This window comes from Glandiceps talaboti, chromosome 6, assembly GCF_964340395.1.
Source record: "Glandiceps talaboti chromosome 6, keGlaTala1.1, whole genome shotgun sequence".
Lineage (NCBI taxonomy): Eukaryota > Metazoa > Hemichordata > Enteropneusta > Spengelidae > Glandiceps > Glandiceps talaboti.
In genome coordinates this window covers 2,737,066-2,755,876 of record NC_135554.1, presented here as the reverse complement: position 1 = coordinate 2,755,876, position 18,811 = coordinate 2,737,066, and the positions used below count along the sequence as shown (strand labels likewise).

Here is an 18,811-nt window from a genome sequence, read left to right as displayed (position 1 = left end):
TTTTGTCACAAAAAAGTACTCTCCCAATACTATTAAAAAGTATATCGGTCAGCCATTGCAGCCACCATTACAAGTATTGGAGGAGACGATTTTGGACAGGACAAAATCGTCTCCAACATGATTCGCCCCTTCCTTCTCAAGCGTCCTCCCTCTAAACAAACAGTTCCACAGTGGAGTCTGCCACTGGTTTTATGAGCGTTACAGGAACCCCCTTTCGAGCCCATGGGTTCTGTGTCACTGAAAGCACTTACTCTCAAAACAGTTTTTCTTGTTGCCTTGGCATCCAGGAGAAGGCGTAGTGTGATCCATGCCCTATGTATTAGCGAGGGTCATTTAATCTCTCTCGGACTGCAGCAGTAATGCATACTGCACCAGGATTTTTAGCCAAGAACTAGCCAGGTTTTGGAGTTGGTGCCTAATCTGATTATGATCAAGTCATTGGATGACTTTGTTGGGCGAGATAAAGTAAAACAGACTCTATGTCCAGTGAGAGCACTTCACTGGTATTTAGACCGATCTAAGTCATTTAGGAAGGGTAAGACACGGCTGTTCATCATGTTTCCCCCTTCAATAAAGATGACTGCTCCCCAGCACATATTTCTAAATGGATTGTTGATACTGTCAAGTGGGATTATGTAGAAGCCCAACAGGATCATTTATCTCCTCACAGAGTCACAGCTCATGAAGTAAGAGCTATTGCTTCCTCATGGACCCTCAGATCAGGCGTGCCTGTGGCTAACATTTTACAAGCAGGCATGTGGAGGTCTCCTAATTCGTTTATTAGCTATTATCTACAGGATATGTCTAGCCATGCTTAGGATCTAGCCACTCTACAATGTAGGTCCACTTAGCATTAGCCAGAATATCACATTAACAGGTCATACAGAGACACCCACCACCTAGCTGGTGACAAATTCTGTATCCTATTGTAAGAATATTTAGGTGAGTATCTTTCCGGAAACAGAATTGTCGTTTCTCCTGAAACTACTCACCTAACAGTCCCTCCCTCCTTCCCCACTGTCTCAGTATAGTTGGGTTTCTGGACTAAGATTGTGTTCCATAGTGCAACTAGTCTTCCAACGTTGAGGGCAATAACTGTAGGAGGAGGTGGATTAATAAAGTTTTATTGGAAAACCGTCGGGAATTGCAAGCAAATCCTATAGAAAAAAATATTTAGGTGAGTATCTTTCCGGAAACAGAAATTAGTTTCGTGAGAAATGACAATTAAAAGCTTAAATTTGGTCAAAAACTTATATCTTGAAACTGCATGGTGAATGGGTTGAAACTTGATGGGGATGTTTCTGGAGATATTATTCTGCAGTTATTGTTGAAAACATGTCGACACAATTGGCCCAATTATTTGCCCTCACTGATAATGCAGTTTACTAATAAATGAATGAAAAAGAGTTATTTTTAGTCCCAAAAACTTGAAACTCCAAAATTTGCATCAAGTGTGCAGTAGTGCTTCAATAATTAGGGTTTCAAAAATATATTGTTTCTGTTCTGTTTTTAGCTCCGCTGTCAGCGAAAGCTGAAAGCGTAGCTTTAGGTATAGGTGGGTATTGAGGTATAGAGAGTAGAGTGAATCATAGGTGTCCGTCAAACTTTTATATTTTCACTTTCTATTCCGAAAGTGACAGTCGGAATTCTTCGATATTTGGTGTGCATGTTCCCTGGGGGGAGGCTATTCAGATTTGTTCATGCCAAGTTGATCTGTGCCATTTTCAATTTTTTATGATTTTTTTTCCAAAAATGACTTTTTCATCAACTCCTCATAAACTTTAAGTCAGATTGCTTTGATATCTGGTGTGTTGATGCACAGGGGGTAGCTTACTTAGATTTGTTAATTTCAAGGCTTCTCTTCTATTTTTTATGATTTTTTTTTTGAAATTTGAAAAAAAAATGAATATGTTAATGAGCATAATGACCGACGCCATATTGGAAATCAGTCCGCGAGACTTTAGGTAAAGTGCAACTTTTCAAAAGACACTATTGACGTCAAACAAGCAATGTAATATGTGCTATAGTCTTAATTCTACGCATTGTGCGCCCAAATGACAAATATTTGTTCGAAAAAGGTTTGTTTGTAAACTTCAAATCCAATTCTCCACCCCTCCTACAGAATGGTTCATTCCAGTATATGCACTCATTATCATTGTGAGAAGTCTTCCATGCCTGAACTGAAGTGTATCGAACGAGTCAGTCGTCAATAAAAACGATAATACTTTTTCTAAAATTACCACATTTTGAAAGGGAAAGTACTTTATGGTTCATTTATGGAGTTTTGTTTTTGTACGATCAATATTGGTGGCAAAATTACAGCATCAAAATTACCGATGTGGTAGTTCCGTACGGCGACAATCCCAAGTACCCGGATGCAGGAGGGACTAACCCAGAAGCAAGTCGTTGTCAGCCATACGTTACAGTGCAGTGGTAACATCGTCCGAGAAATCGCTGCGTTCAGTGTCATTATTCACAGAATTGTTGTTTTCGAGTGAAAACCCGTCTTGAATTGTATAACTCTAACATGTCAAGTTATATTTTGAAAGTTGTATCGCTAGTTTGAGACGATTTTCTCACGTACTATCGGGCTTACTTGGACTTGGACCTTACTCCAGTTCATCGGGAAGTTTAGCCAGCCCGATAATTCTTTCTGGTTTAGTTTACAACACTTTTGATCGCGCAGATTTTGTTGTTGTGATGAAAAGAAATTTAAAAAAAAGATCACTTCATCACTTAATCGAACATGAACGAGTGTTACCACTGTAACCAGGAGGGTCTATGCTGTAACGTATGGCAAGGGTTCGACATACACGTACACGCTGGTCCGCTATCCCGCGAGTCAAGTAACTTTCTGCATGGAAGTATAACCGTTTCTGGGTTATACTTCCATGCTTTCTGTAAGGACCAGTAAAGGTTACTAAAATGTCCGACGGTGACTTTTCGATAGGTATATTAGGGAGCTCAGAATTCAAACCACCGGCTATATGATGAATTCACGGTCATAGTAAAATTCATTTGATTTTTAATTTGCTATTTTGACCAACTCTGGTTGTCTATTCGCGATAAAATTACGATTAGTTTGGAAACGGGGTAGATTTTCTATGATTCCGTGTCATAAAAGCATGTGTTGTGTAGTTTTCGAAAAACACACCCGGTGGGAAAGTCGCCCAACAGGCGATCTCGCGCCATTGCTGTACTATGTGGCACTTTATTCTGGCGGGGTGTCTCTTGAAAACGGGAATAGCGAAGGATGAGCCAATCAAGTGAGACCTTTCAAATGTAGCTAATATTATAGCCAATAAAATTAGTTGTACGATGATATGTGTATAATAAGGGTAAGGCTGGCCTCTACACTGTAACAAGTAGTAAAGTTGAAATCTTTGTCGCATGAATTCGTATTTATGTACGGATGCGTAGTCTTTCTGAACAGTAATTTTTAGATCAGTTAGTATTTAAACTACGTTTCTGAGTTAATTATTCGGTAGGTAATTGACGAGCTCCCTTTGTAAAAATGCTGTACAAATTGGATGTCAGCATTCGCCCGGCCACGTTCAACGGAACTAAGTGAAGCTCAATCATAACAATGGTGACTGTCAAAATCGAAGACGCAATTTGACCGTGTTGTTATTTCAGTGAGTTTATTCAGCAAGAAAACAACGTGTTCTATGTTTTTGTACTTCCTACATGATGTGATGATTGGTTTTTTTACCGGTACAACTTACAGCCTACAATGAAACTGCTAACTTAGTAACACTAGCCCCATACTCAGGTAGGATTTTTAGTGCCGTGTAGACGGGGCTACTGACACGATTCCGTGTTCCGTGTTCCGTGTTCATGTTTTGGGGCACATTTCTAAATACGCGAAACCAGTTATTGAATGTGTAGTGGATATTGATATTCAGTTTGAAAAATTAAAATCCTGAACTTTATTTTGCGAACGGTTTTGTCATTTCTTAGTAATTATAGGGCCGACTGTATCACGTTTAACATTTATGTCAACCCGGAAGTACATAGACACGAAAATAGATGAAGTGACTTGTACATGTAATTAGTAACAAAATTTTGCTGTAACTGCTGGTAACCTTCAAATTTATTTATTTTTATGTTGTAAATATATTCTAATATGCACTAAGGACAACACTATAAAGACTTGCTCCATGGGAAGGTAATTTTTTGTCTTTTAAAAATGCAATAGTTAGATCAATGTGTACCAGAAATGTTATGTAGTATTTAAGCTAGAAATAAGACCACATAACATCTTATTACTCCCCCCCCTCCAATTAAGACAAACTACTCACAGAAAGCAACAAAAAAAGAGAAGAAGTTCCAAAACATAAAAAAGAAAATAAAATTACAGTAAGGAGTTGATGATGCACAAACAAGTACAAAGAAATAGACAGTTCAATTACAACACACGGTTTGAAATAAATATGATGGGGTTTGGAAAAGTGAATTAGAAGTAGAGCAAAAACTAAGAGAGATGAAGAGCCTAAGTGAACAAGCGAAAGCACTTAAAAATAGGACCACCAATTTTTTTGCAGGACTACTACGTTATCAATTTTACTAGTCCTGTGGGATAGTGACTTTTTTACTACAGTGTCAAACCCTGTTGGCTGAGAATGACTCTCTTTCGGGTACTTGGGGATTGTCGCCGTACGGAAACTAAGATGGCGATTAATACATTTCTTCCCTATATATATATCTACTACAACTAGTACAAGTTGAATGTTGTTGACTTGGTAAATTTGTTAGAAAATTTTTTTTTTTTTGTTGTGTGCATTTCCCAGTCATTTTTTTTCTGAGATTTTGTGCAATTTTTCATAACAGTAAATTTTTGTTATAATATGGTGACTATGGTATAAAAGTACAATACATTACCAACTTCTGTGTAAAATGTGTTTTATAGTGAGACATCATATGAAACCACTAACCACTTTATTGCATCGCTAAAACAAAACTGCATAGTAAAGAGCTGAAGAACTGAACCACTTCTACATGTCACCAAAATAAAAAATAAAATTAAAAAAAAACCAGCGGAGCTATTCTGACCGATAGGTCGCTTGTTTATTGTTCCGCCTACTAAAAGTACCTGCCAATCAAACATGCTTGTACCAAATGACTTGAAATTTGGCACATGGGTAAAACACAAAAATGGTATTTTTTTATTGTAAAACAAAGCCAATCGGTCACATGGTCTGTTGGCCATCTTGGATTCAATATTCAAATGGCATAATAAGTAAACAATCAAAACTCTGTTAAGAAGTTTTGTGGACCATGTAGCCAAGAAGCCACATGCCAAATTTCAGGTTGATTGGCCTTGTCGTCTTTGAGAAGAAGATTTTTGTGTATTTTCCTAGCAACCACTCCCTCATTAATTATTTGCATGTTTTAATTCCAAGCTCACTAATAGGATGAGAGAGATGGGTTTTGCTGGACATGGATTAGTATAGGACCAAAATATGTTCCCAAATTTAAAGGTGACCTTTGACCTTAGAATTGAATTTATTATGTGCATATCTAATTCAAGGCAATCTAATAGGGCTGGGGATGTAGTTTTTGGTTGAAATGCTCTAGTATGGGACCAAATTTATTTCCCACATGTTGGGATGACCTTTGACCTACTTTCACATATCTCAGCCTGTACAACATGTGTACACGTGGAATGTGGGTAACTATGGGATCAAATTTATTTTCCAAATTTTGGGATGGTCTTTGACCAACTTTTACATATCTCATTGTATACAGTGTGAACTTGCAGGCATAATGTCTTGAAACCCGTGATTGCTGCTTTGCAGCTATATTTGACATTATTCTTGTTACTTACAGCTGTACCAGGACCTCCTACAAATGTGAGCTATGCATGTCCCAATATGAATTGTAGTGTCACATGGGATCCCCCAGAAGGTAGCTCTAATGGTGATGTCATCTACTACACTGTAATGTATCAGCAGTAAGTACAAACCTAAATTTCCATTTGAAATCAAATAAATCATTTCAACAAAAAAATCTGAACATTTTTTGTAATATATCATGGTTTCAACAAAAACTTGAATGGATATTTACTGACATGACGTTATGGTTTCTTTGGTACTCCAGCATTTATTGATACCAATTAAATAGTGAACTACTTTATCTACCATGTTAACATAGTTTAAGTGACCTTTGACCTACATGTAGCTGCGAGTCTCCATTCAAGTTAAATTTTAATCAAAATATTAATTGCTCATATCATTATGCAATGTTAGAATATTAAAGTGTATGAAGTATCTCATTGAAACAAGTTAATATAAAAGTAACTACTGGTGAAGTTATTTCTATTTTGACACTTATAAGTCTAAATTTAACTTATACTCATTTATTTATTGGCCATTTATTTGTAAATAAACTATCCAAAGTGTCTACTGACATTTTGTCATCTAGTCTGTAAGATGCCATGATGGGGCGCCCTCACACATCGGTCAACCCTCTCATTCATTCATTCATTCATTCATTTTATTGCCAATTTTTTAAAGTAAGTTACAATTACAAAATGACAGGAAATAAATAAACAGATTGGCAATTTGGAGTCAAAAAAATAGCTTTTCGCTAATCAAGTTTGGCTCCACCTCAGAGTTCATATGCATCAATAACAATAAGGGCTACACAGAACTAGAAGAAAAAATATAATGGGAGAAAATTTCAAAAACGAGCTAACAATGCAAGAATATGTATTATATTCACTAGTTTAAATTTCATCAAGTAGATACTCTTTAAAAGCTTTCCTGAACAGATGTTTTGATGTGAGACATTTCATTTCTGTTGGCAAACTGTTCCACAATTTTGTGCCTGAAAACCTGATGGAAAATTGACCGGCAGCTGTGCGTATTTTTGGAATTGCCAAATTTCGCCTAAGTTTAAATCTTGTGTCTCGGCTATGATTGATCTCCTGGAAATAATCGCTTAAATCATGAGGAAGGTTCTTGTTATACAAATCAAAAATAAAATTTCCTATACCAAGTTTATGAAGTTTATAAATATTAAGAAGACCCAGCTTTTTAAATAAAGGAGAAGACGAGTCTCTGAACCCAGAGTAAGTCATACATCGCACACACATTTTCTGGATATACATAATTGGCTGTAGATACGACGAATATGTACTGCCCCAAACTTCTAAACCATACATTATATTGGGCTCATATTCATGAGGCTGGTGAGGGCAGAACGACACAACTTACCTTACAGTCTATTTGTCATCATGGCAAATTTGAAATAATAACATGAAAAGTTCAAAAGAAATTTTAAAAAAGCCACACTTTTCAACTGCAATGGCTACCTTTCTCAAAAGACAAAACAAGCCATGGGTGTTTTCCTTTGTAACATAAATAAATGCTTCAAGACAGTTTAAACTTAAAGTGCCCATATGGATGAAGATTGAATATTTATTTTGGATGTTAAGCCCCCCTCCTCCATGTGCACCCCACGCCCACTCCCACAAGAGAGGCTAATACAAATTGGGGTCTTTCCATTTGTCTGTCTGTGCATCTGTCCGTAAAATCTAAAAAATGTGTATAAAGTTTGTTATTGTATTTTCAATAATGAAAAATGTACACATTTATCAAGTTAATCTTCTGCCAGTTAATGATTTATTACAAAGACTTGGTATATGCTGTTCCACATGTATTTTTTCAAGTAGGCAGCCATGATAAAATTGATTTATAAATTAAAAAATCCAAAATAAATACCCAACCCTCATCCATATGGCCACTTTAATGATGTACACTATTATGGCACTTTACTGTAGCAATGGAAGATATAATCATTTCAAATTCACTGTTCATCTTGAAATGTTATGTCTTACAAATCATTTTTAAAGTTGTAATATTTTGCCTTTTTATCAATCCATCATGTTCATTAATAACCATGTATGAAGAAAAGTTACTCTTGTATGAGGTAGGTTAATTGATTCACAAGTTGATTTCACACCAGCATGAAATAATTGAACTTTTGCTAGCAGATAACTGAATGTGTATGTCACTAAATTGTACTGCTTGTTAAGTAGTTTAGATTTTAAATTTAATATCATTTTATTAGCACTACTGAACCTTCATATAGGCATGGCAAAGTGTCTGTCTGTCTGTTAGTCTGTCTGTCTGTTAGTCTGTCTGTCTGTCTGGATGTGTGTGTGTAAACAATTTAAAGTCAAAAACTGCTGGACCAATTGCTTTGTTACTTCTGGTGTCTATTTGGGAAATTGTTCAAATGAAAATGATTGCATCAGAGATGTTGGTTTTGGGTCAAAAAATGTGATTTTTGGTCAAAAAAATTAAACTCCAAAAACTACTGGGCAGATTGCCATGAAATTTGATGGGGACATTCTTAGATGTGGGTAAATTAAGATTTGTTCATGACATGATGATTCCCCTGGTAATATGCAAATTAGGGGTAAAAATGTGTCGTTTTCAAAAACCTATAATTCCAAAACTACTCAGCAGATTGGGCTGAACTTTAACAGGGATGCATCTGTGGGTGTATAGATGAAGAAATGCTAAGCATATAATGATCTCCCTAGCAACCATGACCACGCCCATAGCAACAACCAAACGGCTGTGTAGTTCACAAAGATAACAACAGGGATTAATAGACAATTGAACATTCAAAAAATGTATGTAAATTTACCTAGCAACAAGACCACGCCCATAGCAACAACCAAATAATCATGTATATTGCAAAGATAACAGGAATTGAAAGACAAATGAATAAACATTCAAAAAAATGTATGCAAATGTGCCTAGCAACAAGACCACGCCCATAGCAACAGCCAAATGATCACATATATTGCGAAGATAAGAACAGGGATTAATAGACAATTGAATAAACATTCAAAAAATGTATGTAAATTTGCCTAGCAACAAAACCACACCCATAGCAAGTTAAATAATCATGTACATTGCTAAGATAACAGGAATTGAAAGACAAATGAATAAACATTCAATAAATGTATGCAAATGTGCCTAGTAACAAGACCATGCCCATAGCAGCAGCCAATTGATCACGCATTTTGACAAGACAATATCAGGAATTCATACACAGGTGAACAAAAACATTAGAAAATGTATGCAAATATATCTAACAACATGACCACGCCCATAGCAACAGCCAAATGATCGCGTCTATCGCAAAGAGATAGCAACATGGTTGGATAGGCAACTGGATAGTCATTCAGCAAATGAACACCTATTGTTAGCATGGACTAGCATATGGATAAACATTTTTAAAAACTGTACAGTTGTGCTACAACGCCATTGGCGGTATTTTATTTGTTAGTACAGTAACATTCCTATATCATCAAGTTGAATTGAGAAATCAAGACGTTTGGCAACACGTAACGCCATACATAAATATTTGCGAAGCAAGTGATGAACGTATTCAGATATTCATAGCCCGTAATTTCGTTACATACCAGATTTAAACTGAATGCCTCCCGTAAGGGAATCACTAATTATGCAAATAAGTCATTAAACTAAAAAAACTATGGTAACAGGCTTTGTTTTTTGGACAAGCGTGCTTTCTTAGGTTGATGTATGTATGATACTGCTTAATTACTGAATATTGTTCATTATTCAAAATACTCATTAACGGAAAAAGTTGTAGCAACAAACTTCATAGGACAGGTGCGTATGGTTGATGTATGTATCATATTATACGAAATTTGAAGCTTGCATTTTTAAGATACAACCTAGTTACCTAAAATCATTAATTATGCAAATTTTTCATTAAAACTAAGCTATATAAAAGATTTTATAGGACATATCCGCTTTGTTATGGTTAACGTATGTACTAAATTGTATTGAAATTGAAGTATGCAGTCTTAAGATATAGCCTAATTACCGAAAATAATTAATTATGCAAATTATTCATTAACACTGTAAGGTACATCAACTAACTTTATAGGACATACACAATTTGTTATGGTTAATGTATGTACTGAATTGTATTGAAATTGAAGCATGCAGTCGTAAGATACAGTCTAATTACCAAGAATCATTAATTATGCAAATTATTCATTAACACTGAAAGGTACACCAACAAGCTTTACAGGACATATGCGATTGTTATAGTTAACGTGTATACTGAATTATATTGGAATTGAAGTATGTATTCTTAGATATAGCCTAATTACCGAAAATCATTAATTATGCAAATTATTCATTACACTGTACGGTGCATCAACAAACTTGATAGGACATATGTGTTTCTTATGGTTAACGTATGTACTAAATTATGTTGAATTTGAAGTATGTATTCTTAAGATATAGCCTAATTACCAGAAATAATTAATTATGCAAATTATTCATTAACGCTGTAAGATACATCAACGATTTTTATAGGACAAATGTGTGTTATTATGTTTAACAAATATACTAAATTATATTGAAATTGAAGTATGCAGTCTTAAGATATTGCGTAATTAGTTGATTTCATTAATATGCAAATTTCTCTAATTAAACATTAACAGATCTGGCTCAAAACCTAATCAGGTCTAGCTATTACCCTAAAGATTATATATCCCAAATTTCATTACAATTGAGCCAGCCGATTTTTAGAAAATGACAGACAGACAGACACACAGACAGACACACAGACAAACATTCCCCTTTTAATACCTCCCGTACCCTTACGGGAGGTAAAAATGATGTTTAGGTGACTTTTCAATATATTCAGCTCAAACCGTATAATATTGACATACATACGCTATTTTTTATTTGTTTTACTGGATATGTGTGAATTAGACTTATGAATCCTGCGACTCAAATATTACACCATCAATGCTACAGCTGGATGAAACTACTACTTTAATAGGGGGGGGGGGGGTAGAACTGTTGATCTCAGAGTGAAAATGGAGGTGTACCCGACTGAGTCGATTTCAATGTGCCTGAAAACTGATGCAAAAAACATGTGAGAGTAGTTGTTAATTACTTCTCATCCATGTCAGAGAATAAAATGTCAATCATTAAAATAGATTTTGATGGTCAACACCCCTGGAAAATGACCCAAATCAATACGAATACCCCTGGAAAACTGACGGAAAACCCCTGGAAAGCCCTGGAATTTTTTTTACTCCAAGTGTACAAACCTTGAAATTACAGAATGATAGGTGCAGAATTAGGTGTGGTAGAACACGGTATTAGGCAGGGCAGCACATGTTGGTTGCATTGTAACAGTTGACAAGTTGGGAACAATAATGATATAGAAACGACTGCAAGCTGGGTTTAAAGTGTTAGCGGACAGTTCCTTTCATGGTAAGCAAACACTTTCTTTGTGTAAAAGTGTCCCGTTAACTGAAAAAGTGTCCACTAAATGACATTGAGAGCACAGTTGAAACAATGGGAAAGAGTGGGAAAGGAGTATATTAACCTTGTAGCAATTATTGGTGTCCCCAAAGGACAAGACGAAAAAGGAAAATATGTGTGGAGTGATCTAGCTACCAAATTCCTTGCCAGGGCATGTGGCAGACCAACACAGGCCAATGTCAAGAATCATACATAGTGAAGACAGAGAGATCACTCAAACTGGGTTTATGGAGCATAGGCGACCCAGTTCCAGCACATAAGAAGTTTCCTAGCAGACCCAGTTTCAGCACATCAGTCTAAGTCTCCCAGCAGACTCAGTTTCAGCACATCAGAAGTCTCCCAGCAGACTCAGTTTCAGCACATCAGAAGTCTCCCAGCAGACCCAGTTTCAGCACATCAGAAGTTTCCCAGCAGACCCAGTTTCAGCACATCAGAAGTCTCCCAGCACAGCCACATCAAATCACCAGGACATTCCATTAACATAAACAACATTAAAATCCTAGACACTGAAACTATAGGCACTTTGAATAAGGAGTGAAGGGAGCTATCAACATCTGAGCACTTAAACCATTAGTGAAGAGAGACAGAGGGCGATATAAACTTCCAGGCACCTTCAACCCCTTTCTGTGCACCTATAACCCCTTTCTGTGCAAGTCCATATAGTAGGTCATGTGTACTATAGTGGGTCAATCTGGTGACAAAGACTGAATTGTGAAGTCGAAAATTTCAGATAAAATTTTCAAGTTGCATTTGGAACAAAGGTTAAATTCAATAGTAAAATAATGTCCTGGTTGTAATGAAAATGTCTGACCAATATCAGGCTATGTACAGTTCTGATTTGATATTATTAAAGTCACAATGTACTCTATGTGTACTCCTTAAAACCTTCAAAGTACTCATGGAAAGTCTTTCTCAAACCTTTTTTTTGTACAACAATTTCATTTGTACAAATATAGAATTAGCTATAAGTCTATAAAAATGTTTTTCACCAATGTGCCTGTATGACACAAAATATTTGCAAAATGCATGTGCTGCTGTAACAGTTGCTTAGCATGAAAGACAACCAATGCTATGTTTCTTACAGATGTAATAAAGTTTTTCTGCATGGTTGGTTAAACAAGACAGAGTGTACTAATATAACAAAGACTGCATGTCATTTTGGTGCTGATTTTGATGATGTTCATCAGAATTGGTGTGTGCCAATTGAAACTCTGAGTTGTGATGGAGGTCCAAATGTTGCATGTATTATAGTACTAGAGAATATACACCCTGCAAATGATGGTAAGAATTCAACACTTTATTTATTATTATACTTGCAGGCCTTTATCTTACTTGTGGTGATTTAACAGATATTATTATAAGAAGGACGAGATATGGAGTAATGTGTGTAACTATACAATGTCAAATGTATGTACAATTGGTGCCAAGTTTGATATTATGGAAATATCTTGGTTTGTTAAAGTCACTGCTTATAGTGAGGGATATAGACAACCAAACACAAGTAAAGAATTGCACATTCAACTTTTATTTGATGGTAGGTTAATCTGTGCTGATTCCCTCTACTTACAACTTCCCTACCATGAAGGTGAATTTCATTTGAATATAATTGTACATTTTAATTAGAATATACCAAGTGATAGATCATCTAAAATATGGACATGTATATGAATATACCAAGTGATAGATCATCTAAAATATGGACAAGTATATGAATATACCAAGTGATAGATCATCTAAAATATGGACATGTATATGAATATACCAAGTGATAGATCATCTAAAATATGGACAAGTATATGAATATACCAAGTGATAGATCATCTAAAATATGGACATGTATATGAATATACCAAGTGATAGATCATCTAAAATATGGACAAGTATATGAATATACCAAGTGATAGATCATCTAAAATATGGACATGTATATGAATATACCAAGTGATAGATCATCTAAAATATGGACATGTATATGAATATACCAAGTGATAGATCATCTAAAATATGGACATGTATATGAATATACCAAGTGATAGATCATCTAAAATATGGACATGTATATGAATATACCAAGTGATAGATCATCTAAAATATGGACAAGTATATGAATATACCAAGTGATAGATCATCTAAAATATGGACAAGTATATGAATATACCAAGTGATAGATCATCTAAAATATGGACATGTATATGAATATACCAAGTGATAGATCATCTAAAATATGGACAAGTATATGAATATACCAAGTGATAGATCATCTAAAATATGGACAAGTATATGAATATACCAAGTGATAGATCATCTAAAATATGGACAAGTACAAATGATAACGCTTCATATTTTTGCAGCATTTCCTGGACCACCTGATGTATATGAGTTGGAAAGTACAAGTGGTACCATTACCATAAGTTGGTATGCACCAGAAACCCCCTACACAAATGAGGATGGTAGTACCAAACGTCTCAGTGACTTTCACACAGATCAATATAATATGACGTATTGGAGTGTAGACCAACCAGATCATACTGTAAGTATTATTAAACTAATCATATCACTGACAAATTACTGCACTTTTCCTACTCACCTCTATAGTACTTGTAATAAATCAATCAGTCAAACTTTATTGCATAACAACATGTCATAGCAAGCATGGTAAAGCATACAAAAATAACATACAGAAATAAAGTGAATACAATCATAGACCCTTCGCCAACGTGTTGATGGAGGGTCTATGATACAATACAGTCATTTAGCCAACTGATGAAGGAGTGTTTACATCAACAAGAAATTTTCCAACAGGAAGATTATCATCAGACATCAAAATGTGCAAAAATTTACTTTTGTTATTTAAGGAATGAAAATTTGAATTATTTAATGACAAAGAAGAAAAAAGTGCCTTTCTCTCATTAATATGGGAACAAAGAATTAAAAACATCTACCGTATTTTGACAAAATTTACAGAATCTTTCATTGACAGGAATCTTGGGAGTACATCGTCTTTCCAACTCAAAATTCAAAATTCAAAATTTAGTCACTAGTTTTCTACAAACAGGATTTTTGATTTGCAGAAGATATTTCTCAAAACCAAAAACAGTTTTAAACAATCTATATGTTCTCATTTTGTTTTTATCAGTACAGTTACCTCTGTCATTATGTAATTCCCTGTACCAAGATTTACAAAATTCTTGACATAAATTATCATGAACCTTCTTGATTGAATTAAACCTGCAAAGATTTGACCACATACTGTTCTCACTATATTTATCAAGTGAATTTCTTTTATAAATGCCCCATTTTGAATAACACATAGAAGACATGTAGGCTGCTCTCAATAAACCATCTCCATCAATAATTAATATATACCAATACTTTAACATCAGTTTAATTAGTGAAATTAACAGGTAAACGACCTAATTCTCCAACAACACCACATCTTGGTACCTTCTTAGAAACCCCAAGTCGAAATCTATAAAAAGAAAATACTGCCAATGGCGTTGTAGCACAACTGTACACTTTTTAAAAATGTTTATCCATATGCTAGTCCATGCTAACAATAGGTGTTCATTTGCTGAATCCAGTTGCCTATCGAACCATGTTGCTATCTTTGCGATATACGCGATCATTTGCTATGGGCGTGGTCATGTTGCTAGATATATTTGCATACATTTTTGAATGTTTTTGTTCACCTGTGTATGAATTCCTGATATTATCTTTGCAATATACGTGATCATTTGGCTGTTGCTATGGGCGTGGTCTTGTTGATAGGCAAATTTACATACATTTTTTGAATATTTATTCAATTGTCTATTACTCCCCATTGCTATCTTCGCAATATATGTGATCATTTGGCTGTTGCTATATGATATGTGTTTTATTGTCTTATATATACTGATACATATATAATGAAATGTGCATTGATTTTGCGTGTAATGAAAAATTTACAAAAACAATATTCTGTAGAGGACTCCTAACATGAAATTGATGCGTCAATAGAGAACTTAAATTGATTCATTAAGAGTGCGGACTGCAGTTGGGTAAAAGCTAAACAATGTGCGATTAGAACCTGATTTGATCGAACGGTACCGCTCGCCTGAGCGCATAAGTTGGAATAAATTACGTGCTGGATGGAAATCGTCTTTTACAATTGACTGAGCTCTTTTCTTTACTTGAGCGTTGTACAACTCATTAAGAAAAGGAAGTTGACATCCAATGATGCTACTGGCAGTGTTAACGATTCGATTGAGACGTTTCCGGTCATCAACTGTGGCATTGCCTCACCAAACGATGATTGACAGTGTCAGGACACTCTCAATCACCGCTCGGTAGAACTTAATCAACAGTCCCTGGCTGACACGGAAACTTCTCAATCGTCTTAAGAAGAACAGTCTTTTCTGTGCTTTCTTCACAATATGATCAGTATTGATTTCCCATTTCAGATCGGCTGAGAGGTAAACACCGAGAAACTTAAAATACTGCACTATTTCAACCTCTGAGTTGTTGATGACTAGAGGAACAATATCAGATGGATTCCTTCGAAAGTCCACAATAATCTCTTTGGTCTTTTTGACATTCAGTTCAAGATTGTTTTCAGAGCACCATGTTATGATAGAGTTCACTTCATTACAATATGATGTTTCATCGTTTTTTATTAATCCGCCCACGGTGGTGTCATCAGCAAATTTGATGATAAAATTATTATCAGACACAGTAACGCAATCATGGGTAAATAATGAGTATAACATTGGCGACAAATTACAACCTTGAGGTGTACCAGTATTAAGAACTAGAGATTTCGAATAATTATTTCCAATTTTAACAACTTGTGATCGATCTAATAAAAAATGTAACACCCATTTACATATACTAGCAGTAAGTCCCAGCGATATTAGTTTGTCATATAATCTAAAGGGTGAAATTGTATTGAAAGCTGAGCTGTAATCGATGAATAAAAGTCTGGAATAGTTAGGTATTTTCTGGTCAAGGAAGCTCGTTACATTGAATAATGCTAATGAAATTGCATCCTCAACTGATCTGTTCTTTCTATAAGCAAATTGGTATGGATCAAGAGACGGTGGGAGTTTAGATCTAATGTACTGACTTACTAGAGTCTCTAAACATTTCATAACTATCGATGTTAACGCAACTGGACGGTAGTCGTTCAAACATGTAACCGGTGAACGCTTTGGCACAGGAATGATGATCGCTTTCTTTAATATATTTGGGACATAGCAGATCTTTAAGGACCAATTGAATATGGCGCAAATAATTTCACACAGTTCATCCCTGCATGATCACAAAAAGACGGGGACTAATTCCATCAGGGCCTGGCGCCTTCTTCACTTTCAGTTTGGATAGAACGCGGTGAGTGTCTTCATGCGATACCTCAAACGGTTGAGGTAGACTGTCGCTACTGATCACATGTAGTGTGCCCAGGGGTTGATCAAAACGCGCATAAAATTCATTGAGTTTGTTCGGCAAGGAAGGGTCATCACTGGGTGCAGACTTTGACCTGGGCTTAAACCCTGTAATTTTATTGAAGCCTTTCCACAGCTCGTTTGAATTTGTAACCGAAATATCCTCCTCAAGTTTGGTTTGATATCGGTGCTTCGCCTCTCTGATGGCTCTCCTGACGGCGTACCTTGCTGCTTTCATGGCTAGAGTGTCTCCACTTTTAAATGCATTATCTCTTGTGCGAAGTTCTAAACCAACTGATCGATCAAACCAAGGTTTGTCATTAGCATATGACGTCACGAGCTTTCTTGGAATACAAAGCTCCTCACAAAACTTGATATAGTTCATTGTGACTTCTGTGCACTCGTCCAGGTCAGCTGCACTGTCAATAAACAAATCCCAGTTCGTACATGCAAAGCAGCCCTGGAGCCGCTGAATAGCCTGTTCAGTCCACTGCGGGACAAGGCGCTTTGTAGGCTTCTCGCGTTTAAGTTGCTGTCTATATGCTGGAACCAGATGTATCATATTGTGATCTGAGTTACCGAGAGGGGCTCGCATTAGTGACCGATAAGCTCCCTTGATGGTCGTGTAACAGTGGTCTAGGATTTTATCCTGGCGGGTCGCACAATCCACATGTTGGTAATACTTGGGTAAGCCCTTTTTAAGGTTAGAATGATTAAAGTCACCTGCGACGATAGAAAAGGCCCCAGAGTACTCATTTTCATGTTTCATAATGATGGCTGAAAGTTGTTCAATAGCTGTATTTGCATTAACATCTGGTGGTATGTACACTGCAGTCAGTAAAAGTGAGCTGAATTCCCTCGGCAGATAAAATGGCCGACATTTGATCACAAGTGTTTCCAGCTCAGGTGTACATGAGTGTGAAATAACTTTGGCATCTGTGCACCAAGAGTCATTCAATAGGAAACATAGTCCTCCTCCAATAGACTTATTCACTCCCTTGAAATCGCGGTCTGACCGAAAGAGTGTGAATCCAGGTGGTGTGAATGATGAATCTGGGATTAGTGGGTCTAACCAAGTTTCGGTGAAACAAAATATAGAACAATCATGATAATCCTTCCTAGTGTGTATGAGGCAAGACAGTTCATCGATTTTGTAACGAAGCGAACGTACATTAGCGAGAAACATACTGGGTAGGGGTGGTGTGGTCTTGTTGCTAGGTACATTTGCATACATTTTTTGAATGTTTATTCATTTGTCTTCCAATTCCTGTTATCTTCGCGATATACGTGATTATTTGGTTGTTGCTATGGGTGTGGTCTTGTTGTTAGGCACATTTACATAAATTTTTTGAATGTTTAGTCATTTGTCTTTTAATACCTGTTGTTACCTTTGCAATATATGTGCTCATTTGGCTGTTGCTATGGGTGCGGTCTTGTTGCTAGGCAAATTTACATACATTATTTGAATCTTTATTCAATTGTCTATTAATCCCTGTTGTTATCTTTGTGAAATACATGACCGTTTGGCTGTTACTATGGGCGTGGTCATGGTTGCTAGGGATATTTGCATACATTTTTTAAATGTTTACTCACTTGCCTACCAGAAGATGGTGTTATTTAACCAAAATATACTGCCATTTGGCTGTTGCTAAGGGCGTGGTCATGGTTGCTAGGGCCAATTTTGTCAAAATGTGTTGAAGAAAATCTGCAGAATAACATTTTCAGAAACATTTCACCAAGTTTCAGACTCATTGACCAAGTACTTTTGAGATATAAGTTTTTGACCAAAAATGAACATTTTACACCTAATTTGCATATCACTCATGGAATCATTGTATGCTTAATATTTCTTTATCCATACATCCTGAGATGCCTTCCCATTAAATTTCAGCCCAATCTGCTCAGTTTTTTTGGAATGATAGATTTTTGACCCAAAAGACACATATTTAGCCCTAATTTGCATATCTCTGATGGGACCATCATATCATGAACAATTCTTAGTAAAAACACCCTGAAGAATGTTTCACCCAAATTTCAGCCCAATCTGCCCAGTAGTTTTTG

General features: G+C 36.0%; 1 protein-coding gene across 1 annotated transcript in view; it reads left to right on the top strand.

Moving 5' to 3' along the window:
- Positions 1-426: 426 nt before the first annotated feature.
- Positions 427-18,811, top strand: part of LOC144436455 (uncharacterized) — an 89,723-nt gene continuing 71,338 nt past the window's right edge. The window contains exons 1-4 of the mRNA XM_078125254.1: positions 427-535; positions 5,830-5,953; positions 12,418-12,614; positions 13,685-13,863. Coding sequence (XP_077981380.1) covers positions 427-535; positions 5,830-5,953; positions 12,418-12,614; positions 13,685-13,863 — 609 coding nt within the window. The remainder of the gene's footprint in view (positions 536-5,829; positions 5,954-12,417; positions 12,615-13,684; positions 13,864-18,811) is intronic.